The sequence below is a fragment of the Typopeltis vanoorti genome, chromosome 9, assembly GCF_054136105.1.
Source record: "Typopeltis vanoorti isolate ZY-2024b chromosome 9, IOZ_Tvanoo_1.0, whole genome shotgun sequence".
In the NCBI taxonomy this organism is placed as follows: domain Eukaryota; kingdom Metazoa; phylum Arthropoda; class Arachnida; order Uropygi; family Thelyphonidae; genus Typopeltis; species Typopeltis vanoorti.
This window is the reverse complement of record NC_143557.1, coordinates 10,856,502-10,882,835: the sequence shown is the minus strand read 5'-3', so window position 1 is coordinate 10,882,835 and position 26,334 is coordinate 10,856,502. Positions and strand designations below refer to the sequence as shown.

The following is a 26,334-nucleotide window of genomic DNA, read 5'->3' as shown; positions in this document are numbered from 1 at the left end:
TTGGAAGAGGAGGTGAATAAGGCTATAAAACATCTCAAGAACAACAAAAGTCCTGGAGATGACAACATAATAGGCGAGACTAAAATATGGGGGAGAATCAGTTGTAAAAGAAATGCATAAGCTATAATGAAATATGGAGATCAGGGTATGCCCCAATTAGTGGAAAAAATCGGTCTTGGTTGTTCTTCATAAGAAAGGCAGTGCTTTAGAATGCACCAATTACAGAACCATTGCATAAATGAGTCATCTTGGCAAAGTGCTGATGAAAATTCTTACAGAACGCCTGAAAGTTCATGTGGAGGCACATCTTCCTGATGACCAAGCCGGATTTCGAAATGATCGAAGTACAGTGCAACAAATACTCGCACTAAGACTAATAGCAGAGAAAGCTCGAAGAAAGAACAAAAAGATATACTGCTGTTTCATGGACTTCCAAAAAGCATTTGATAATATTGACCAAAATATAACATGAGCTGTCTTGGAATCCTATGGTGTGGACAATAAATTGATCTGCCTGCTGAAATATATCAACAGCCAGGCACAAGCAAAAATCATGATAGCAAGTGCGACTGGAGATTGGTTTGCCACTAGTCAAGACACAAGACAACTGGACCAAATATCACCAATCATCTTCATCACACATCTGGGAAGAACACTAGATAAGATTAAAGAAGAAGGTGGAGGCATTTCAATAAATGGCATGAGAATAAACTACCTCTGCTTTGCAAATGACATCATCTTGATTGAAGAAGACTCACCAAGGCTGGAAGGGACATTGCAAACACTATACACAAAAGGAAAAAGATATGGACTAAATGTCAACTTTGAAAAAACTAAAACAATGATATTTGGATAACAGGAGTTACTGAACAGAGTTACTATAAACAGATTTCAACTGGAAAATGTGAAACACTTCACATATCTTGGATGCCACATGACGCATGACTTGGACCCCAAAAAAGAGATAAAAATTAGGATAGCTAGAGCAACAACTATTTCAGAAGCCATTGACAAAATATGGAAGAGCTGAGTTATGAAGATGCAAACTAAACTGTGCATTGTAGAAATCTCTTCAGCAGCATGCTCTATGGATGTGAGGCCAGGGTACTCCTGAGAGAATCTGATAGGAGGATATTAGCATTTGAGAGGAAGTGCTATAGAAAGATCTTGAGAATAAGCTGGATCCAGAAAGTGAACAGTGAGGAAATCTACAGACGAATAAAACCGAAAGAAAACCTGATCCAGAAAATAATCAAAAGGAAACTACATCTATTTGGCCATATATGTAGAATGAATGATGGGAGGAAAATAAAAATGCTGCTGTTTGGGATGATTGAAGGAAAGAACAAAAAAAGGAAGACCAAACAGAGAATGGAGCGATGACATTGTCAAATGGTGTGGAAACTCTATACACAAACTGAGTCATCTTGCACAAAATAGAATGCAATGGAAGAATCATATCAAGATGGCATCAGACACTTACAGGCATTGGACCCATGGTTGTTGATGATGAATTAGAGCATTATGAAACCAAGAAGTGGAGAAGCCATACATCAAAACCATCAAATCAGCTTATGGAAATACAGATAGGTATAAGACAGGTTGACACAATATCTCCAAAATTGTTCCCAGCATGCCTAGAAGAAATATTCAAACTTCTTGACTGGGAAAGGAAAGTGCAACACAGTTTAGTATAGAAAGAAGTATGCTTGGTATCATAAGACTGGATCACAAAATGAATATGTGGATAAGCATTCAAACCAAAGTCTGACATCATAGGAAGAATGAAACATTGTCTGAAGATAAATGGTAGATATTTAAGCCATTTATGCTTTACGGAGACATCTTGCACAAAGATAACAATATCTTTGTGCAAGATGAAGAAGAACAAAGATGACAATATCTTTACTTCAACTGCACACGAATTACAGACTAACTATCCATGAACTTCAAAACAGCTGGCCTAAAGATATAAACCTAAAGAAGACCTGTGTTATGTTCAATAGCTATGTCCAACCAGAAATAATAAAAATCAATAATGATGAAATTAATCAAGTAGATCATTACATATACTTAGGACAACAGATAACAATGGAACTAAATGGACAAAATTAAAAAATGCATGATGCTTGGGTTGGTAGCACTTAAAAAATTACAGTCGGTATTCAAAAGCCAATTTCCGTTATGCCTGAAGAGAAAAGTGTTTAACCAATGTATTCTTCCTATATTGACATATGACTCTCGAATATGGACACTAAACGCAAAGGAAATTAAAAACCACACTATTTAGCATGGAAAGAAGTATGCTTGGTATCACAAAATGAATATGTGGATAAGAAATCAAACCAAAGTCTCTGACACCGTAGGAAGAGTGAAACATTTGAAGTGGCAATGGGCTGGGCATATTGTTCCAAGACAAGATAAACAATGAATAAAGGAAGTACTGGATTGAATTCCACAAGAGGAAAAATGACCACAATGCCAACCTAAATCACAGTGTATTGATGATATCAGATTTACAGGAGAGCCATGGACAGACAGTTTTGGAGTAAACTTGGAGTGACCTTCATCCAGCAATGGATTGACAATGGCTGATGGTTATATATATATATATATATATATATGGGAATAAATTTTTAACTTGGGTATATTGTATATTAGGATAACCAAGCAATTTTATATGCTTGGTTATTTTAGCTCCTAATCCCAAGTGTGCAAACAATTAAGTTTGCGCCTGAAACAAAGTTCAAGTCTAAAGATGGTACAACACCAGGGCAGCTCATTGTAAAGGTGGTTAAAGCTTTGATCACTATTCTTAGTATTTTCCCATAATGTAAAGCACATCTCACTAGAAGATGTATACTGCAATGCATTATGGGTGGGGTCACTACCCAGACCGGTTTCGACCTTTTTTGAGGTCTCCTCAGTGAGTAGCTAGACCCTAAATACCAAGGTTTTAGTAATACAAAGCCTTATCAACTTTAATTATATAAGTTGCAACAAGGTGTATTAAGTTTTAATAAAAATCTCTGGAGGAGATATTGATGGGAATAAATTTTTAACTTGGGTATATTGTATATTAGGATAACCAAGCAATTTTATATGCTTGGTTATTTTAGCTCCTAATCCCAAGTGTGCAAACAATTAAGTTTGCGCCTGAAACAAAGTTCAAGTCTAAAGATGGTACAACACCAGGGCAGCTCATTGTAAAGGTGGTTAAAGCTTTGATCACTATTCTTAGTATTTTCCCATAATGTAAAGCACATCTCACTAGAAGATGTATACTGCAATGCATTATGGGTGGGGTCACTACCCAGACCGGTTTCGACCTTTTTTGAGGTCTCCTCAGTGAGTAGCTAGACCCTAAATACCAAGGTTTTAGTAATACAAAGCCTTATCAACTTTAATTATATAAGTTGCAACAAGGTGTATTAAGTTTTAATAAAAATCTCTGGAGGAGATATTGATGGGAATAAATTTTTAACTTGGGTATATTGTATATTAGGATAACCAAGCAATTTTATAATTTAGGGTCTAGCTACTCACTGAGGAGACCTCAAAAAAGGTCGAAACCGGTCTGGGTAGTGACCCCACCCATAATGCATTGCAGTATACATCTTCTAGTGAGATGTGCTTTACATTATGGGAAAATACTAAGAATAGTGATCAAAGCTTTAACCACCTTTACAATGAGCTGCCCTGGTGTTGTACCATCTTTAGACTTGAACTTTGTTTCAGGCGCAAACTTAATTGTTTGCACACTTGGGATTAGGAGCTAAAATAACCAAGCATATAAAATTGCTTGGTTATCCTAATATATATATATATATATATATATATATAATATTTTTACTTACTGAAATACAGAGACTCCTAAAATTTATAGGCTATCTAAATATTATATAAGGATTCCTTCTCAGCTATCTTGTGATCAAATGAGTATTGGTTAGACCTGTTACTCTGGAGTGCAGAGGATTCCTTACATTTCTGCTGTTTCACAATGGGAAAAACTAGTAATCACCATTTATTAATATTGAACAGAAATCTCAGCCTATAATGAACTTCTCCTGTAATAATAAAAAGTGAACTTCATCTTCTCTCAAGTCATGGAACATGCCAATTGATGGGAGCTTACACTTAATAGACTCTTGTACTGTCGAAAGCCAATTGTAGAAAAATTGTTGAAAGAAAACTAATGATATCCACATGTGCAATTACAAGGCCTCCAAATGAATTTGGAGAATCGATGATTAATCTTTGTAACTTAATGGTTACATTGTAGTTAATTATGATGTTCAATATAACAGGATCTGATTAAGCTTGATTCTAAGGTAAGCTAACACTTAACTTTGGCTACCTTTCGTTTCACTGCATGAAGCCAACTGGAATTCTCCATTCTCTCTTTAGCTAATCATTTAAAGTTTCGCTGAATACATTAAAAAATTATTACCACTTTGTTTTAGCTTTTTTTCAGAAACAACCATAAGCATATATTTTTATACTTTTGCCTCACATGTTATGTCTGTCGAAAGTTGTCACAGCTGCATGTTATCATCTAAACAGCACAGTTGTTAATGGGAAAGAATGCTTTGTGAAGCATGTATAGTGAGGGACTGTAATGAACATTTCTTTGTTTTCTTTATAGATTCAGCATTCATGCTGTCTAGTGAACCATCGTATTCAGTTTGTTAAAAACAAACTGCTGTAATGTTTTGCCACTATAGTCACTATCACTTAGAATCTATACTTAATGACAGTGAAGGATAGATTTAATGGGACTATATAATAATGCTCACAGTGTAAATGTATACTTCAGGAGATTTTAACTGTCAGATTTTTGGAAAAGACAATGTATACTAAAATATTAATTAAAGAACTTTAATTAATACTTCCTATATATTGGTAATATTACATTCCCATCTTCAGGAATAACAAAATAATGATATGTGCATGTAGGCACTAACACTAAGCAAATATGGCTGAAGAAAACAACTGAAGTCGGTCCTAAAGGTGCCTCCAGTGGGCTAAATTGGGGTGTATTGGCTGTTGGGCTGTGTTCTTAGAATTCCAGCTTACCATATTTGGGGCAGTCTCACGTATCCAAATTTGTTGAGATTTGGGGAGTTTTTTTAGAGCTGAGGCTGATTCCAGGAATAATCTCATATTTATACTTGCTGCAGTGTAGTAAAGTGGCTTTCTTCCAGCATATTTTGTGGCGAGTGTTCAAAGCATGGTGAGCAAGTCTTGATTGGCTGTATTGGTGGAACCAGATATAGTCCTTATGTTCAGATATCCTGATATTAGCTCCCATGGTGGATTGATGAGATCCTGATATCATCAATCCACCTTGATTTAGGTCAGCGTTATGGTCATTTTTCCTCTCATGGAATCCAATCCAGCACTTCTTCTGTCCTGCCTGTTTGGCCGTAGTAGGACAATTTGCAACTGCAAGGGACCTGGTATACTCCAGGTAGGTTTAGGGGAAGTGGCTGTTCTTTGGTGGAACAGATAAGAGATGCCAATTTTTTATATGGTTTGTAACAGGTTGTCAGATCATATTTTTTTTTTTAGGATTTTTGTTAGCTTTTCAGAAGTACCCAGAATAGGAATGGTGATAGATTTAGAGTAATCTCTATTATGGAGGGGGGTGGGGGGGGGTAGATTGTTTTAATATTGGGGGGGAGGCATTGTAGCCATTGGCTACAAAGATCTTAAGAATATAGTTAAGTTCACTATTTAGGGCATTGTTATCTTAACTGATTAATTTTGCCTTATATAGGGATTTTATAATCCTGTATTGTTTTTTTTTTGGGGGGGGGGGGGAATTGCTGGTGAATGTATCTACCTGTATGTGTAGGTTTTCTGTAAACAGAGAATGCCAGGGATCCATCAGACCGGCATGTAATTAGAGTGTCTAGGAAAGGGAGATTTTTATTGTTTTCCTTTTCCAAGATAAACTAGATCCTAGGGTGTTGATTGTTTAAGTGTGTTAAGAAGTTGTGGCCATGCAGCCAAATAGCAAACATATCATCTACATAGCTTAGCCTACCTTTCGTTTGTTATGAAATTTACAGATGCTCCACAAAGAGGTTGGCCAGGGGTGGAGAGAGTGGAGAACCCATGGCTGTTTCCTCTATCTGTTTGTAGAATTTTCTTTGCCAAACAAAATATCCTGAGTTCATGGTGAACTGAAATAGGGCTGAGATATTGGGAAGAAATTTGGCTTGGATGAGGTCCAAGTTATCTTTGAGTGGAACATTGGTGAATAAGGAGGAGACATCAAAATTGACCACTATGTCAGTGTGTTGGAGTGAGAGGTTTTCTATACTGGCTTTAAAGTGGGCTGAATTTTTTTTGTGTGAAGGTGTGTTGCCAGTATATTGTCATCAGGAAATTTTAGTAGTTACTAAGTGATATTGCCAGTAGAAATTCTTGATATCTTGATATTTAAATAAATTTATCAAAATCTAAGTGGTTAAAGTGCGTACTTTCCAACAGGCTGCATATTTGAATCTTGGTGTGAGCATTGGTATTTGTGAATGTCTTGAGGTGCAGGATGAACTTTATCCCCCATTGAGAGGTAACCACCCTAATTATTAGAGGTTAGAAGTTGTTTCAGAAAGATATGTGTTAGTTTCTAGAGTATGGTTTCCAGATCAGGTAAAAAAATTAATAATTAATGAATAAATAAAAACTTAGCCTGGCCACGGGTTTACAAATTTTGTAGGTAGAATTCAAATTGGAAAAATAAAAATATATATATATATATATATATATCTATATATATGTATATCATCATCATCCATTGTCGATTCACTGTTGGTTGAAAGCCTTTCCAAGATTACTCCAAAACTGTCTGTCCATGGCTCTCCTTTTCCAAGTCATTTCTGCAAATTTGATGGTATCATTAATCCACCGTGATTTAGGTCAGCGTCGTGGTCGTTTTTCCTCTCTTGGAATTCAATCCAATACTTCTCTTGTCTATCGTTATTCTTGTCTTGGAGCAATTCCCCCAGTAGAGATGTTTCTTGTATGTGTAGGTTTTGAAATGAATTGCTGCTGTGGCATTGGTGTATGCTGATTCGATGGTCCTGATGTATGGCTCGAAAATCGAGAAAACGAGAAAACATTTTCTCGATGTATGGCATCGAGAAAACGACTACAGCACAGCTGAAGTAAATAGTTTTGCTAAAAGTTTGTAGATTATTTCTCCACCTGTTTTTAGAAGTTCATCTATAACTCTATCCTCACCTGCAGCTTTCCCATTTTGCAAGCTTTGGATGCTCCACATACCTTCTTCTGGTAGAATCTTGGTACTTCAGCTGTGCTGTAGTTGTTTTCTTAATTTAATTCATCATCCTGATATAATATCGAGTAAAATTCTTCAACTCTTTTTGCTATAGCATATCTATCTCTGGTGACGGTCCCGTCTTGTAGTTTGACTGCAACCATCTGTTTGTTGCTGTTCATTAATTGCTGTTTGGCTTTTTTGAGACTATGGTTGTTTTCAATTGTTTGTTGTATGAATTTACAATTGAATTTTCTTATTTCTTCTGTGATACGTTTTCTGATTGTTTTACACAATTCCATGTATTCAATTTTATTCTGTAGGTTAATTCATTTCTTCATAAGCTGTTTTGTTTCTTCAGAAATTTTGTCTTGTTTCTGTTCTGTGGTACCAGCTATTTCAAGTGAGCATTGTAAAAGGTTTTGGATAATAATGTCATTACTTTCTGATAGATCAGCATTGTCATCTATAAGATGTTTAAATCTATTGTTTAGTTCATGTTGGAATATATCTTTTTTAATGTTGAGTTTGTGTGCATCTATGTTTTGCTTTGATCTCTGAAACATTTTTCTTCTTTCTTTTTGGTAGTTTATTTGGATTTTACTGCACACCATACGATGGTCTCTTCCAATGTTGAAGGTGTTTATAACAGAGCAGTCTTGAAAGATGTTTTTCTTATTGCTGAGGATAAAGTAAATTTCACTAGTTATTCCATTTTGACTTTTCCATGTCCACGTGTGTTTTTTTCTTGAAAAAGGAGTTCATGATACACAGGTTTTCTTTTTCTGCAAATTCTGTTAACCTTGCTCCTCTGTCATCTCTCATGCCATATCCAAAATTTCCCATTGAGCTTTCATCTAAGTGTTGTATACCAATTCTAGCATTAAAGTCTCCCATTACAATTCTGAAATGATATTTTTCTTTATTGTAGAGTTGGGATACTTCATGATAGAAGGCTTCAATTTCTTCGTCAGTATGAAATTGTTGGTGCACAGACTTGGATGATCTTAAGGGTGTATCTTTTTGAGATTTGAACAACAATACTTGGTATTCCATCAGATACACTGTCAGATTCTATTATGTTGTTCTTCAGTTTTTTGTTGATCAAGAATCCAACTCCACTGATTCTTTCTTTATCTTAGCCTCTATAATATAGTATGTCTCCATTTGTTAATTGAAGAATTTCTTCACTAATTATGTCTAACTTCGCACAGTCCAAGAATGTCCCATTTTAGTTGCTTAAGCTGTTCAGTTGGTTCAATTAGCCGTGCTTCTGCTCATAGTCCTGCAGTTTAATGTTCCAAGGTCTAGTTTCCAATGGCAGCATGATCTGGTTACCTGGGGATTCTTAGCACCCTCTGCCTTCATGTCTGCCTGCTGCCATAGGTGGTAACAATCTGACCTCTAGGGAATGAGGGCCATTTTATTTCTGTTGGCTTCATCTTGGAAGGTTAGGCCATAAATTCACCACGCTGGCCAAGTGCAGGTTAGTGAATGGCAATATTTTCACATGGGATCGGCAGTTCCAAAACCATTGGTCCACCTAGAGGATGCACTCGGTAGCCCATGGGAGCCCCGAGATATATATATATATATATAATAAAATAACTTGCGTCAGGATAGTCCAAGTTTGGAAAGGATATATATTTGTAAACTGTATGTTATTATTCACTGTATATATCTAAATTCCATCCTCACCTAAAAATATTCCTCTACCTACAAAAAAAAAAAAAGGAAAAAAAACCTGTAGTCTTTACTGGCATTAACTTTTTTTAGTAAATTGTCAAAATAGCATATCTTAAAAATGACTTGAATAATTTATTTCATACAGGTTCAAATATGAATTTTCTTGTTTTATAAAAGAAAAATATATCAATTTTGCTACATTTTCCATGAGCAGTTCTTGTCCTTCTAATGAGAAATGCAAAAAAATCCTCTGCAATCAGAGAAGAAAAATCTTTAGAATATGTAGTTGTTTGTTATTTGCGATTTTATTATTTTAATCTATTTCTTTTTTTCAGGAGGTAAAACCTAATATGGTAGAAATGATTGAAGACCTTGAGATGCCTTTGGAAAAAGTATTAGAAGAATTAATGGATGGTGATATAATAGTATTTCAAAGAGCTGATATTAATCTCAGTGATTGTGAACTTCCTACAGTAAAGGAATATTTTAGGTATGGAAATTACTCTTGTCTTGATTTTAATGAGTTAGCCAGTCTTAATTCACAAATACCAAAGTCATCTGTGAAAAGATATCATTATTATTTCTCTGTTATATATTATAATAATATAACTGTGCTGTCTCCTTTTTTTACACGTTTCACATGATGAGTTGAATGCAATATGTATATTGTGGATGATCTACCCTGTGTTTAGGGTGCATAGCATTTTTGATAACTTGTTTAATATGAATTGCAAGTTCATAAATAAATGACAGTTTTTTATTTTTTATTTATGTATTTATTTTTTTTTAAATATAATAATCTATCATCAAATTCCTGAAATTTACCCTCAAGGGGTGTTCAGGATATGATAGTACATATATCACCACTAACTTCTTTTCTACAATTTTCCTCCAAATCAATCTGGTACCTGTCAAAACTCCAACATTATCAGATCTTATATTTCTGTCTTCTAAGGCACTTTTTACTGTATCAGTCCACCTTTATCTTGGTTTATCTCCGAGTCTTTTTCATACCAACCTGACAGAGAACACTCGTTTTGCTAATCTGCCCTCTCCCATTTTGTTTAAGTGACCACATCACCTGAGATTAGATCTGCTAACACATTCCTGGATTCTAACAATGTCAAGTTCTTTAAACTTATCCTCATTTTTAACATGATGTTGCCATTGATGCCATCTGTTCATGCCTCTAATCTTTCATAGGACTCATATCTGTGGTCTCTTTTTATTAGAAATAAAACACTTGACAATAGAGTTTTATTTCTAACCCAGCTTTGAGATCCATAAGAGGCTTGAACACTGTTTTGTATACAGCTAATTTAGTGTTTTGACTAATTTCTCTCTTATTCCATAGAAATTTAATCAATTGACTTCCAACCATACTAGCTTTCTTGATTCTATTTCCATATTTAATTTATCATCTTCAGTAAAAATTGTCCCTAAGTAGCTGAAATGTTTTACTTGTTCTATAGGTTCTCCATTCACAATGCAGTTGAACTTTTCAATGTTTTTGCCTATATTCATTGTAAGAAAATTGACATAAACTGGGTTTTATTGGCTAAGTAAGAAATACCAACAACTTTCACCAACTTAGCTGCTTGGCTTCTTCAGAGTGAATAAAAGAGATACAAAACAACTTAAACACTTAAACTGTTCATGAAGAAATGAACCGAATATGATTGTATTTTTTACAAATACAGAAGAATGCATACATCAAACGAGCATGTATGATGTCAACTGTTGTTATGCAGGAACGTTCTGTAATTAGCAGTGAAATTTTACTCTGGCATGCTTAATGATCTTATGAGGGTCTTCCAAATATCAGGTAGAATTAATCGTTGGTTTCTATTGAGGTTGTGTTTAAAACGGATGACTGTTATGGCTTCTTTTATGTATCAGGAGCAGAAATCTTTCTCTAATAGGGCATGGAGTTTTTGTCCCATTCGATGGTATGGTTTGTCCTCGAGAAATGAAAGGCTAACCCAGAATTGTCTTCTCTTTATTGTTTACATATGTGTTCTTTTTTTCTAATTTCCAAACTTCTTGAGGTCTGAAGAATGTAATTTAATCCACATGAACCAGGGGATGTTATAAACACCAGCATATTTGAAGAAGGCATGACTATCTTTCGGAGATCTTAAAAAATGGTGGATAGTCTTTAAAGGTTTAAAAGTCACTTGTATTTCATGTGGCAAACTGTCCCAGCATAAGGAATTTTTTTGGATAACCATTGTCTGTTAGGGTTTTTGATATGTGGGATAGTTCATCTTTGAGATTTTTATCATCTGTAGTGATGAGATAGGCCTATTTTTTAGCATGTGAACAATGCTCAGTTTTTGAGAAATGTGGTGCAAAGATATGAAGTCCAAATATCGACCTGTGTTGGTTGGTTTGCAAAAGACTGCAAGACTGAGTCCATCCATTTTTTTCTTAATTAAAATATCCGGGAATGTTAATTCCTGCCCATTGTTGGTTCTTCTCAAGTTCCAAGGTGAACTTTATTTTGTGATGGAAGGAGTTGATCTTGGTAAGAAAATCAAAAAGATCCTTTTCAGTGTTTTTCCATACAATAAAGATATCATCCACGTACCTCCACGACACTGTGGGTTTAGGGTCTAATTGAGACAAAATTTTCTTTTCCAGTTTCTCCTTAAAGAGATCTGCACAAGGGGTGAAGGAAAGAGGGCTGTCCATTGCGAGGCCTGTTAATTGTTCGTAAATCATTTCATTCTGTAAGAAAAAATTATATTTTAAGCAATGATGAAAAAGAGAAGTAATATCTTCCTGGAAGAGATTTCTCAAAATGCTGATTACTTCTTTGCATGAATGTCTGTTTCGGAGATCGAGATGTTCTTCAATTTATCAATGAAATGTGAATATTTTATGTAGGTATCCGAATTACGGATGTGTGCCTTAAGGAGATTTGTGAGGTATTTCAATAATAAGTATGTAGGAGAATTAATTCCATCCACTATAAGGTGCAGGAGTATTCTGACATTATTATTATTATTATTATTAGACACGTCCAGGGAGTCCAAAGACTCATCGAGGGAGGGCACCTACTCTTTCTCAACCACTCAATCGACCAACTGACCACAACTACACTAATGCCATCTACCACCAACCACCACTAGTATTTCCACAGACAATTACAAACATCCATGTCCATGGCAGGATTCGAACCTGCAGACTTTTGGCTGGAGAGCTGATATGCTAACCACTCGGTTAGCCAGGCTGACATGTTTGAATACTTACTCTGAAGTGCGATTTCCTACAATCCTTCTAACCAACAGTGCATTTTTCTTCCTTGGTGATTTCAATTAGCATTTTATTTTTATATTTATATATATATATATTTTTTTCTTTTTATGTTGAACCTATACACGAAAGACTGTATGTTGTATTCCTTGGGAAACGCAATGGAAGACTGTTCCACAATACAGCAGTTGTAGGGATGAAGGAGAAAGAAAAGAAACATGTTCTGTGTGTTTCAAGGTGCACTGTGAAGATATGCTGAGCAGCAGCTGCATGTGTTCCAACGAGCTAAGTGTGGGGATTACTGATGCTATTTCTATTTCAGATGAACATTTCCCATGGAAATATTTGTAGAATACACATTGTACAGAAACCAAACATCTGTGTGAAAATGGGGGAGGGGTAAGAGATGAGTCATTAATAAGTCTAATTGCTCTCCTCTGTATTGAGTCAAGCATTTTGAGGGAGCTTGTAGGAGTTCCACCCCATATGTGAGAGCAGTATTCAATTACTGGGCAGATTTGCAATTTGTATAAGGTTAACAGCTGTTTAGGCATGAAGTAATCTTGAGTGAAAGAGAAATAGTAGTTTTTTAGAAGCTTTTCCACAACTTCAATTTGCTCTTTTTTTTGCTGACTAAGCTGGAAGAGATGCTGTACTGTTTGCTATAAGCAGTATCCTAAAGCTAAATTGATCGTCAACCAGCTAGAATACCCAGTACTTTGGATCGTACTCATTTCTCCCTTCTAGGTACACTGCTGAAATGACCCCTCCTCTTGGTAGTTCAGATCATAACTTCATACCCGTGTCATCTCTAGTGCCACACCCTTCATTTGGCCATTTAAAACCTAGAGATAAAACCCAAGCTTCATGTGCAGCCTACTCTGAAGTCTGCAAGGCTTGCAAAACAATCATTAGGAGTGCTGGATCTGATTTGGAAGAATTAAATATAAAAAGATTAAGAAATGTGATGTCTTAAATTTCTTGCAAAAGCTGTTGGCACAATTTCTGCTCATCGATGCGCTCTCTGAAGTTGATCTCCTGGCATCATTCTTCTCATGCATAGATAACAAATGCATATCACCTCCTCCTTTACTTGGAACATTCCATATCCTTCCTGGGGCCTTCTAGTAGAAAGTCATCAGCAGAATCTTGAACAACTGAGATGTCAGACTGGTTTCTGGTCTTGATGATATTCTGGCCTGTTATACTCTGTTGCACTCAAAAGATTTGCTCCTGAAGAAATACCTGCCCATTATCATCTCTACATAACATTATGCTCAGCTGGCATCCCCCCCCCCACACACACACACAGCATGGAAACAAGCCCATATACAAGAAGAAAAGTATTAAAAGTAAGTTTGAAGCAAAACCACCAAAAACCAACATGCCCAATAAGGAAATTAAACTCTGCAAGAATTAAAGAAAAACAAGGAAATAATAATCACCAAAGCAGATAAAGGGAACACCACAGTATTGCTTAACCAAAAGGATTACACGTGTAAGCTGAATGCTCTATTGTTAGATCGGGCTATTTACCTCCCTATCGAATACAATACCATCTACAATTAACCTGTTAACCTGTTGTTTTAACATCATTGCAGTCTAAAATAATAGAGAGGATCATCAATGTCAACTTCCTCATCACCTGGAAAAAACTGTTTAAAAGCTGCACATAAATAAAATAATAGGTTGGATACCATAAGCATTATTTAAATATTTCTAATTTCTTTCCAGGGATGCTTAAGGGTCAAAGCTGTATAACTGGGAGGAGACCACCACATAGCCTTTATGTGGTGGTCTCCTCTGGTCAGAAGCTCTGGTCGGAGAACCGACCAGAGCTTCTGACCTAATGTCCAATCCTCGCCTTCTCATGATGCACCCTGTTGGGTATCTACCTGGATACTGAACGAACGAGGATGGGCTGGCAGTTTGGGATTTAGCCGACCAAATTGTATTCTTATTGGTTAAACCAAAATAAAAAATGATAGTACAACATGACAAAATTTCATGCTGGCTGGGGCGTTGCCTGGTTAAACAAGTCCCCCGTTGTTTTCACCAGGGAACCAGGAGAACAGCAAAAAGTCAGCTACTGGAACAAATCTGAAAACAAACCCCAACTCAACATCACCAGAGTTAAAGATTGGTACTGTCAACATAAGAAGCCTGAATGGCAAAGAAATGGAGCTAGCTGAGGAATTAGATAAGTACCTGATTAACATAATAGGGGCAACTGAAACAAAAAAGACAAAAACTGGTGAGATCTTTCTGAACAATAAATACAAAATGTTATATTCAGGCAATGACAATCAAGGAAAAGGAGGAGTAGCCATAGTATTCAACAAAAAATTCAAGGCTAATCTTCTCGAATGGCAGGCTGTCTCAAGTAGAGTGATGTGGGCAAATATGAGAATGGGGAACTGGACAATGAGACTTATTTGTGTCTATGGTCCCACAGAAGGTTCTACTAAGGTAGAAGTGGAGAAATTTTTTGATGCTTTAGAAAAAGCAACTGACACAATGAAAAAGGAAAAGTTGGTCCTTGTTGGGGATCTGAATAGCAGAGTAGGAAGTGATTCATGACTTATTTTTCACGGTATTAACAACACCACAAACACTTTTATCAACAAGGATGTTTTATTAATGCTAATATATCGCTGATTTTCAACTCAGCATCATCAGAGCACAACACACATGTAAACGCGACAGTGAGTGAGTGAAACAATATAATTGCAAAAGACAAAAGATCTAAAGTCCTATTTTTGGCGCCCTCTAACGAGAAAAAAAAAAAAAAAAAAGCCGCAGTTATCCACGAGTTTTTCTTAGGATAACTGTCTCCCAAATTTTTGGCAAATTAATGCAACCATATTTGTTAAGGTTGGGAGAATTCTTCAAGGCCATTGCTGACTCAAAAAATAATCTTTCAGATCTATAACGACTCCTAAATAGCACATTCGTTTTCCTCCATCTAATCCTGTGTGAAGGAGTGTCCAAAGCGTGGTCTGCCAGTCCCGACTTGCCATAGTAATAGTAGCGAATGTATCTTTCATGTTCTTCCAGGCGGATGTTCATTGATCTTCCTGTTTGCCCATAATAGGCCAAGTCACAGTCACATGGAACTTCATACACTCCTGGGTGTGCTAAAGGGTGAAGTTTATCCTTTGGCGAGCGGATCAGAGTTGCCAGCTTGATATGAGGCTTGAAGGTGGTGCGTGCGAAGGCCATGTTTCAACAATACTTTGGCTATCTTTTCCGATGTACCTCTGATATAGGGAATAGAGATGGTCATGTTGTATTCTTGTGTATTAGGGGGGGGGGGGGGGCAGAGTAATGGGCCTATGTAGTATTTTTTCTATTTTGTAGGGATTGTAGCCGTTGGCTAAGAACGTATGGCGCAGGTACTGGAGTTCAGTGGTCAGAGCTGTATCGTTAGAACAAATGGCTCTGGCGCTGTGTGTAAGTGTTTTTAAAATGCTGTAGTACCGTTGGACTGGATGATGATGTGATTGTTTATGTAGGTATCTTCCTGTGTGTGTGTAGGCTTCCTGTAAATAAAAAAAGATAGTGATCCATCTGAAAGGCGGGTGACTAATGTGTCAAGAAATGGTAAACAGTTATTTGATTCTTTTTCTACTGTGAAGTGAATTTTCGGGTGTTGGCTGTTTAGGTAGGTGACAAAAGCATCCAAAGTGTCTTGTCCATGGGGCCAGATGGCAAACACATCATCTACATAGCGCAACCACACTAGTGGCTTGTATGTAGCTGTGGTAAGTACTTTGTTTTCAAAGTGTTCCATGTAAAAATATGCTAACCGGGGGGGGGAACCCATATCAGTACCATTAATCTGTTTGTAGAATTCCCCCCCCCCCCATGTAAAGTAACCTGCATTCATGGTAAATTGAAATAATTCAAAAATATCTGGGGGAAATTTAGACTTGATTAAATCAAGGAGTGTCTATAAGTGGTACATTGGTAAATAGGGAGGTGACATCGAAACTAACCATTATGTCTGAATTTTTTTATGATTAGATTTTTAACCAGTGTTTTGAAATGGATTGAATTTTTTACAAAAGTAGAGGAGTTGCCAGTAAGAGGGGCAAAGCGACTTAGCTAAATGCCACGCCAGTTTATATGTGGGACTATCTATGCTATCAACTATGGGGGCGTAGGGGAAACATTAGTTTTGTGGATTTTTGGTAATCCATAAATACAGGGTGTTTTAAAACATGAATTGGTTTTATTTTCCTGATGATTTCTTTGGGCCATGATGTCACTTTTTTTAGTAATTTTCGGACTTTTTTCTTTTGCGACATTGTAGGGTCTCGATGTGTAATTTTGATACATGGAACTGTCACATATGAGATCTTGCATTTTTTTGTTATACTCTTCTTTATTCATGATAACTGTTGCATTTCCTTTATCGGGCTTTTGTAATAATAATATTTTTATTATTGTATAACTTTTTTAGGGCAGTTATTTGCTTATGTGGTATATTACTTTTTGGAGGCTTAGCTTTGTTTATAATACTTGCTATGTCTAGTCGCACGTTATTGGCCATTGCTGGCGGAGAAGATCGTGGATACGCCGTTCTACTTTCATCATAATTTCGAGTTTAGGAATTTGTTTGGGCGCGATGGGAAAGCTATGTCCTACCCCCTCTAAGTTATGTCATGTTAAATCTTGAAATATGGACTGTCCTACAGCAGATCTCCGAAGTTGCAGCAAAAAAAGAATTCACAAAAGTTAAAAGCAAGCACCTAAAGAAATTTGAACTACTACAACAGCGGCAACATACGAAGTCCCGACCGCAATTTCGACGAGACCACGTGGTCGTAAACCTATCGTCGGAAACACTCAATGAAGAAGCCAAGAATGCTCTCAGTTTAGGACATAACTTTTCCGTCGCGCCCAAACAAATTCCTAAACTCGAAATTATGATGAAAGTAGAACGGGGTATCCACGATCTTCCGCCAGCAATGGCCAATAACGTGCGACTAGACATAGCAAGTATTATAAACAAAGCTAAGCCTCCAAAAAGTAATATACCACATAAGCAAATAACTGCCCTAAAAAAGTTATACAATAATAAAAATATTATTATTACAAAAGCTGATAAAGGAAATGCAACAGTTATCATGAATAAAGAAGAGCATAAAAAAAAATGCAAGATCTCATATGTGACAGTTCCACGTATCACATTATACATCGAGACCCTACAATGTCGCAGAAGAAAAAAGTCCGAAAATTACTAAAAAAAAGTGACATCATGGCCCAAAGAAATCATCAGGAAAATGAAACCAATTCATGTTAAAACACCCTGTATTTATGGATTACCAAAAATCCAACAAAACTAATGTTCCCCTACTCCCCATAGTTGATAGCATAGATAGTCCCACATATAAACTGGCACGGCATTTATCTAAGTCGCTTGCCCCTCTTACTGGCAACTCCTCTACTTTTGTAAAAAATTCAGACATAATGGTTAGTTTCGATGTTACCTCCCTATTTACCAATGTACCACTTATAGACACTCTTGATTTAATCAAGTCTAAATTTCCCCCAGATATTTTTGAATTATTTCAATTTACCATGAATGCAGGTTACTTTACATGGGGGGGGGGGGGGGGGGGGGGGGGGGAATTCTACAAACAGATTAATGGTACTGCTATGGGTTCCCCCCCGTTAGCATATTTTTACATGGAACACTTTGAAAACAAAGTACTTACCACAGCTACATACAAGCCACTAGTGTGGTTGCGCTATGTAGATGATGTGTTTGCCATCTGGCCCCATGGACAAGACACTTTGGATGCTTTTGTCACCTACCTAAACAGCCAACACCCGAAAATTCACTTCACAGTAGAAAAAGAATCAAATAACTGTTTACCATTTCTTGACACATTAGTCACCCGCCTTTCAGATGGATCACTATCTTTTTTTATTTACAGGAAGCCTACACACACACAGGAAGATACCTACATAAACAATCACATCATCATCCAGTCCAACGGTACTACAGCATTTTAAAAACACTTACACACAGCGCCAGAGCCATTTGTTCTAACGATACAGCTCTGACCACTGAACTCCAGTACCTGCGCCATACGTTCTTAGCCAACGGCTACAATCCCTACAAAATAGAAAAAATACTACATAGGCCCATTACTCTGCCCCCCCCCCCCCTAATACACAAGAATACAACATGACCATCTCTATTCCCTATATCAGAGGTACATCGGAAAAGATAGCCAAAGTATTGTTGAAACATGGCCTTCGCACGCACCACCTTCAAGCCTCATGTCAAGCTGGCAACACTGATCCGCTCGCCAAAGGATAAACTTCACCCTTTAGCACACCCAGGAGTGTATGAAGTTCCATGTGACTGTGACTTGGCCTATTATGGGCAAACAGGAAGATCAGTGAACATCCGCCTGGAAGAACATGAAAGATACATTCGCTACTATTACTATGGCAAGTCGGAACTGGCAGACCACGCTTTGAACACTCCTTCACACAGGATTAGATGGAGGAAAACGAATGTGCTAAGGGAAATAAAACTGAATGTGAGAATTACAGAGGTATTTCCCTACTGAGTGTTCCTGGCAAGTTCTGTTCAAGTTTACTTGAGAAACGGTTGAGAAAAATTGTGAGAGAAAAGCTTTTTGAAGATCAAGGTGGATTCAGGCCAAATAGAGGCTGTCAGGATCAGATCTTCACTTTACGACAAATAGTCGAGAAAGCATGGGAATATAACAGAGATCTGTATTTAAGTTTTGTAGATCTAGAAAAGGCATATGACAAGGTGCCAAGAGAGAAGCTATTCAATACGCTACAGTTATATGGTGTTAATGGGGCATTATATCAAGCAATATTTAGTCTGTATTTGAGTTGTAATCAGCAGTTGAATTGAAGGAGGTACACGGAAAATGTTTAATGTTCAATCTGGTGTGAGACAAGGATGTACATTATCTCTTCTGTTATTCATTATCTGTATGCATCACATTATGAAAGAAAGTGGTATTAAACATGATATCAGAATTGGAGATGTTAACGTCAGCTCTTTGCTTTATGTGGACGATGTTATACTTCTAAATAAATCCACTACAAGTTTGCATTTTTCCCTGACTAAATTGAATAATTGTTGTAATAGATATGGTATTAAGGTCAGCAATAAAAAGACAAAGACAATGAAAATAGGCAGAGCTGTTGAAAATGTCAACTCTGGGTCAGAAGTAAAACACTTGACCAAAGACTGGAGACCGCAGATATGAGAGTCCTGAGAAAGATTAGAGATATGAAGAGATGGCATCAATGGCAATATCATATTAAAAACGAGGATATTAGGGAAGAACTTGGCATTGTCAGCATCCAGGAATGCGTTAGCAGAGCTGATCTCAGGTGGTATGGTCACTTAAACATCAATGGGCGAGGAAAGATTAGCAAAATAAGTGTTCTCTGCCAGGTTGGCAGGAAAATGACCCACAAGAAGACCAAGATATAAGTGGATCGATACGGTACAATGTGCCTTAGACGATAGAAATATAAGATCTGATAATGATAATATTCGCATCTTGACAAGTAATAGACTGATTTGGAAGAAAATTGTAGATAGGAAGTTAGTAATGGTGTAAATTTTTCATGTAGTAGTACTATCATATTGTGTACACCCCTTGAGGGTTCATGTAAGGAATTTGATGATGATGATGATAATTTCTTTCCAATATATTGATCTACTTTAAAAGCAATGCTATTTTCCCCAGACTATTAGAATTCTTATATTACATTCTCTTGTCTTTATCTATTTAATAATATACAAAAGAAACATTATTTAATAAATATAAAAATGTATAATACAGTAATTGACATAAAAATTTCTTTAATTTACACGTTTTCTCTCTCACCCACCCTCCCATTTTAATTTAAGTTCAGGAATAATATATACAGCAATCCCTCGATTAATGCGCCCCCAATTAGTGAGGCTTTTTTTTTTTCGATACCTAAATTCGATTAGTGTGCCTATATGCGTCTTATAGGCATTATTATAAGATGCATATAGGTGTAAAAATAAATGTTACAGTTTTTAAAAATTTTCTATCTATACATTTTTTATAGCGAACTATTTTAAAAAATCACTCACTAGAATGAAATAATTTAGTTACTGATTTAAAACATTTTACAAAATTATTTTTAATTCTCGTGGAAAGGCTTAGATGTTGGTTATGCATTCTTACTAAATAGCTTAAGGAAATTACAACGTACAATAGAATATACATTAAAATAAATTTTAATACCCTTCCAATATTTCGGCAACGTCATGTTGCCATTATCACAGGAACTTAAATACAAGACGTGCACGCAAGCATAACACACAGTAAATGAGGAATGAAGCAGAAAGCTATTCTTTCTCCTAAAAGTCCTGATGGTGTCCCCTATACGACATGTCGTGCACTGCTGCGGACAAAGAATTTAAAAAAGTACGGGAAGGACACATGAAAAAATTTGAGAATTTAAAAAAGAACTCGAACTCCAAACCACAACTTCCTACCGACACGGTAGTCAACCTTTCATCAATTAGTTTGAAACCTGATGCACTTGATGCTCTCTCATGTGGCCACAACTTCGCTATTGTGCCAAGAAGAATACCTACTGAAGACATTATGATACAAATTGAATGCGGGATATGACACCTTCCAAAGCACGTCGCCAACAATATTAGACTGGATGTGGCTTGTGTTCTGACCAAAGCAAAACCACCAAAACCAACATGCCCAATAAGGAAATTAAATATCTGCAAGAATAAAAAAAAAAAAAAAGGAAATAACAATCACCAAAGCAGATTAAGGGACGCCACAGTATTGCTTAACCAAAAGGATTACCCAGGTAAGCTGAATCTCTATTGTTAGATTGGGTTACTTACCTCCCTATCGAGTACAATCCCACCAACTTACAAATTAGAAAGCTCCATGGGCTCCTTAAGAAGGTCACTTCTTGGTTTGTAGAAGTCACTAACAAATGAAACAGTTTAGCTCCATACCCCCCCCCCCCCCCTGTATATATGGACTCCCAAAAATACATAAAGAAAATGTGCCTTACATCCTATAGTGGATGGCATTGATTCCCCCACATAGGCTAAACATTTGGCCAAAGCCCTCACACACTATACTGGCAACACATCTTCACACACAAAAAAACTCAGCCCCCTTCAAAGCCAGCATAGAAAACCTTGCACTCAAACACTGATGTAATGGTCAGTTTTGATTTGTCCTCCCTATTCACAAATGTCCCACTCAAAGAATCCTTAGAATAATCCAAGCTAAATTTCCTCATGATATCACAACCCTATTTCAGTTCACAATGAACTCAGTCTATTTTGTTTGGCAAGGAAAATTCTACAAACAAATAGAGGGGACAGCCATGGGTTCTCCACTCTCCCCACCCTTGGCCAACTTTTATATGGAGACTTTTGAAGAGAAAGCCTTAAACTCTGCCCCAAAAAAACCAACCATATGACTTCGCTATGTTGATGATGTGTTCGCTATTTGGCCACATGGCTCCGATGTACTCCTCTCCTCCTAATACACTTAAATAACCAACACCCTAGAATCAAGTTCACCCTGGAAGATGAAAAAAACAACTTCCTTTCTTAGACACACTAGTCACCCGCCAGCCTGATGGAACCTTGGTTTTCTCAGTTTATAGAAAACCCACCCATACAGGCAGAAACATTCACCAACAATCCTCCCCCCCCCCTCACAACAATATGGAGTCATTAAGACACTACACAACTGGGCTAAACTTATCTGTTCAAATGACAATGCCCTAACCACAGAACTAAACCACATTCTCACTTTCTTAGCCAATGGCTACCCCCCTCAAAAAAAAATATTGAAACCAATAATCCACAACCCATTGGTTGTATGAAAAAAAGAAACAAAATGGCCGTCAAACTATGTTAGCTCAATTCTTTGTTAAGAAGTAGAATAATAAAATTTATATTTTTAATATGTTTTATTGTCATTCAGCTTCGTGGTTTTCCTTTAACTAGGCCCTGAGACATACCTTAATTCTTTTATAAAAAATTAAGGTACAAAAAAGAAATTTGAGGGACGAATTATACTTTTTCCCATATGTTGTTATATTCGATTAGTGCGTTTTCGATTAATGCGCCTGTTTTATAGAACGCATTAGGTGCACTAATTGGGGGATTGCTGTATATATATATATATATATATATATATATATATATAAAACAACAAACAAAGGAAACAAATTCCTTTAGTAATATGTTCTCTATGATTAAACAGCTACAGCATTTTAATACAGTCCTCCAAACTCTGGCTTAAAGTTAATCTTGTCATACCTCTATAGTTTCATTATAAATAATTCTCAGGAAAATTAACCCTACTACAGAGAGTTAGGCATGAAAGGAAAATACTTAAGAGTGAATTGTTTGCTTTACAGTTCTCTAAACAAATCCTCATTACGAGTTCAATTCCTTTCATTGTCTGAATAATAGTTTTATTCTTGTTTCAGTATTCTTTTACACACAGACCAGAAATGCAAATTTAAACACAAACATCAAAGCTAGTAGTATTGGAATTCTATTTATTATTTTTTCCCCCCAACCTTTAGCTACTCTATATTCCTTTACAACAGAAACAATATTTGAGTCTTGTTTCTAGATTTTTTATCTTCTAGTGGTCACACACATCATTTGAAAGAAAAAAAATGAAAAAAAAAATTATAATAAAAATACTTTCAGAGAAATCCGTAGCTCTCTGGATTTATCCTATGACTCTCCACTTTCAAAAATTGTACATGTAACCACATTACCAAACCTTGTTCCATTCACTGTTCAGATTATATCAAACTCCCTTAGGAGGTGTACCAGATAATTATAATAGTATTTCATGAAAAAGTTACAACATTACTAACTTTTGATCAACAATTTTCCTCCAAATTAATCTGCAATCTGTCAGTATTATCAGATTTTATATTTCTGTCTTTTGAGGTGCTTTTTACTGTACCAATCCATCTACATCCCTTCCTCTTGGTCTTTTTTCTGCCAACCTGGTAGAGAACACTTGTTTTGCTGATCTTTCCTCTCACATTCTGTTTCAGTGACCATACCACCTGAGATTAGCTCTGCTAACACATTCCTGGATGCTAACAATGTCAATTTCTTTCCTGAAATCCTCATTTTTAATATGATATTGCCATTGATGCCATCTCTTCATACCCCTAATCTTTCTCAGGACTCTCATATCTGTGGTCTCTAGTCTTTAGTCAAGTGTTTTATTTCTAACACAGCTCTCTGATCAATAAGTTAAAATTGGTTTGAACACCATCCTGTATATAGCTAATTTATGTTTTCACTAATTTCTCTGTTATTTCATATAAATTCATTCAGCCGACTTCTTTTACCCCTGTCCACATGACATCATTTAATAATTAAAAAGTAACTTATGTAACATTGTATTATTTAGTTGATAGAATATTACCTAAAAGATTTGTTATTATGAATATCCATAATATATCAATTTCTCTGTTCTAGGGATCTGTTCTATAGGGTAGAAGTAACATTCTGTGATAAAACTATCTCTAATGACCCTGGATTTAGTATGGAACTGTCCCTGAAAATGAATTATGACCAGGTATGTAGTTAGCTGTAAAGATTTGAAAAAATAATTTTTAAGTCTGTAGGATATCTGCTATATAGCGATATCTGATTATTTTGCATTAATTTTTAGTGGCGGCTGAATTTGATAAAATAAATAAAAGGGTAAAGATTTTTTTTTTTTTTTAAATCATGTAGTTAACAATTTAAAAAAATGTATAAAAATGCATTATTTTTTGCAATTAGTAATGGTAACATGAGAAAACTTTGTTACTTTGTGATATTTTTATTTGTAAAAAGGTCTCACCTCTAGTGTAGTTTTTTCATTTCTGTAACAAATTTGGGAGAAGAAATTATCGACCTTTCTGATGACGTTTTCATGACATTGAAGAACTGCTAACTTGTTTACAAGCTCCTTTCACTTCACTGCAATGTTGCTTAGCATGTAAAGCGGTGCGTTTTTGCTCAAAACATTGTATGCATCCGAAGATCAAGTTGACTGAGTGCAAGAGAGTAAAATAGAACAGTTGTTGCATTCATTAGAACACAGAAGGAGAGGATGTTCAAAAGAAGGAAGTTGGAAGTTTAGGAGATAGTTTAGGATTTCTCTTTAGGAGATAAATTTATTTTAAAATGCAAATTGTATATAGCACTTGCAAAATATAAACATTCTACACATGCCATTGAAGATAATAGAAAAATCTATACTAATACTATTTGTAAATAAATTTTTGCATTTCTTTTGTCTCTTACTCAGTCTCTTAATTTATCATAATAACAATATCCTGGGTACTTATCTGTGGTATTAACCAACCATTTCTCTTATAATAAAAATTAAAAAAAAGTGGAAACACTGAAAACAAGCCTATTATTAATGGAATATTTTGGGGTTCATATTGTTGTTCCTTGCATATGCTTAGTTCTTCAGAAACAAAGTTTTAAATTTTGATATTATTTATCAGTCAGAAAAGGAGATGATAACAGAAAGAAAGAAATGGAAATCGTTTTTGGATTCAAATCTAGTCGAAATAAACTCTTCCCATGGTCAAGTATTAATAACCCATCTCTTACCAGCTCACTCCTCCCACTTTTGCTCAGGCATTTGGTTTCTGCAGTACGTGTATACTATATATGTTTCCACTGCAAATATTCATCTTAAATAGCATCACTAATTCCCTTACTCACTACTAAGTTTGTTAGAACACGTGCAGCTGCTGCCCAACATCCCTTTACAGTATACCTTGAAACTCACAGAACAAGTTTCTTTTCCTCCTGCTTCATCCCTGTTATTGCTATATTATGGAAGAGTTCACCCTGATGTGTTTCCCAAGGAATTCAATATACAGGCTTTTAAATTAAATGTAAACAAGTTTCTCCTTTCCCAACCCACTACCCATACACAGTACTAATGTACTATAGGTTGATTAATCAACCTCTCAGGTATGTGCTCAATATAAAAGTAATGTAGCTATAAAAATTTAATGAAGTGGATGCATGAATTTAGTTTTTTGTGGGGGGATTATAAATTGCTCTTGGACCTCTTAGAATTATTTCATGCTCAAACAGATAGCTCACACGTGAATCATAGATCGAGCAGTGCACATTTTTGTAGTGGAAACAGGCATTCACATTTATATGTATAATATATGGTATATTTACACTAAGTGAGCAGTTTATTTAAAAATCCTAATAGCAAGTTAACTCTGTGACCTTGCAAAATAGTGTTGATAAACCTGGTATTGACCCTCTGTTTGGTTCCAGGACACACTGCTGATATCCATCTGCAACAAGCCCTTGTCATAAATGATCCAATCTCCACATATTTAAAAAAAAAAAAAAGCTTGCCAGATGTGGTGACTACCCTGTCAGTTTAATTTAAAAAAATGACACTTTGCTATTTTGTTTCTGTAACATGGCCTCTTATTCTGTTGCAAATGTCTGCAAATCTGTAATGTGGAAGGTAAATAAGTTGTCGTCACAAATGTGTGTGTGTGTGTTGATTAGAGTGTGCCCAGAAAGGCAACAAATGACCTACAGAATGAAAACAATCTCAGATTAATTTCAGTGAAAAAGTCATTACTAGTACTAAATTCTCTACTGAAAATTGGGTATCTGGTTTCATATGGAGGCGACACAATTCTCTCTTTCTCTCACTAACTCAACTGTTAGGTTTCATCCCACAGAACATCAGACTTACCCAGAAGAACCTACAATTAAGTCATAATCCACCTAGCCTTAGTATCTTGGCTGTAATTCAAAATACCTTAACTACTGACTTGTATTGTGACCATGGTTTCATTTTATTGTTAATATTTTTTTAATTAAGTGCAATGCACATTTTGTTAATTATTTGTAAATATTTAATTTTCATGTATATATGTGTCATAAATTATTGATAATGAACATACTGTATTTACTCACTTTTTCCCCCAAAATTAAAGTGAAAAAAATCGTGGTGCAAGTTATATGCCGGGATTTTCAAAAACTA

The 26,334-nt window shown here is 35.9% G+C and overlaps 1 protein-coding gene across 1 annotated transcript in view; it reads left to right on the top strand.

The window, feature by feature from the left end:
- Usp7 (Ubiquitin-specific protease 7) overlaps nucleotides 1-26,334 on the top strand; it is a 747,694-nt gene that overhangs the window by 491,179 nt on the left and 230,181 nt on the right. The window contains exons 22-23 of the mRNA XM_090397965.1: nucleotides 9,310-9,464; nucleotides 23,784-23,883. Coding sequence (XP_090254091.1) covers nucleotides 9,310-9,464; nucleotides 23,784-23,883 — 255 coding nt within the window. The remainder of the gene's footprint in view (nucleotides 1-9,309; nucleotides 9,465-23,783; nucleotides 23,884-26,334) is intronic.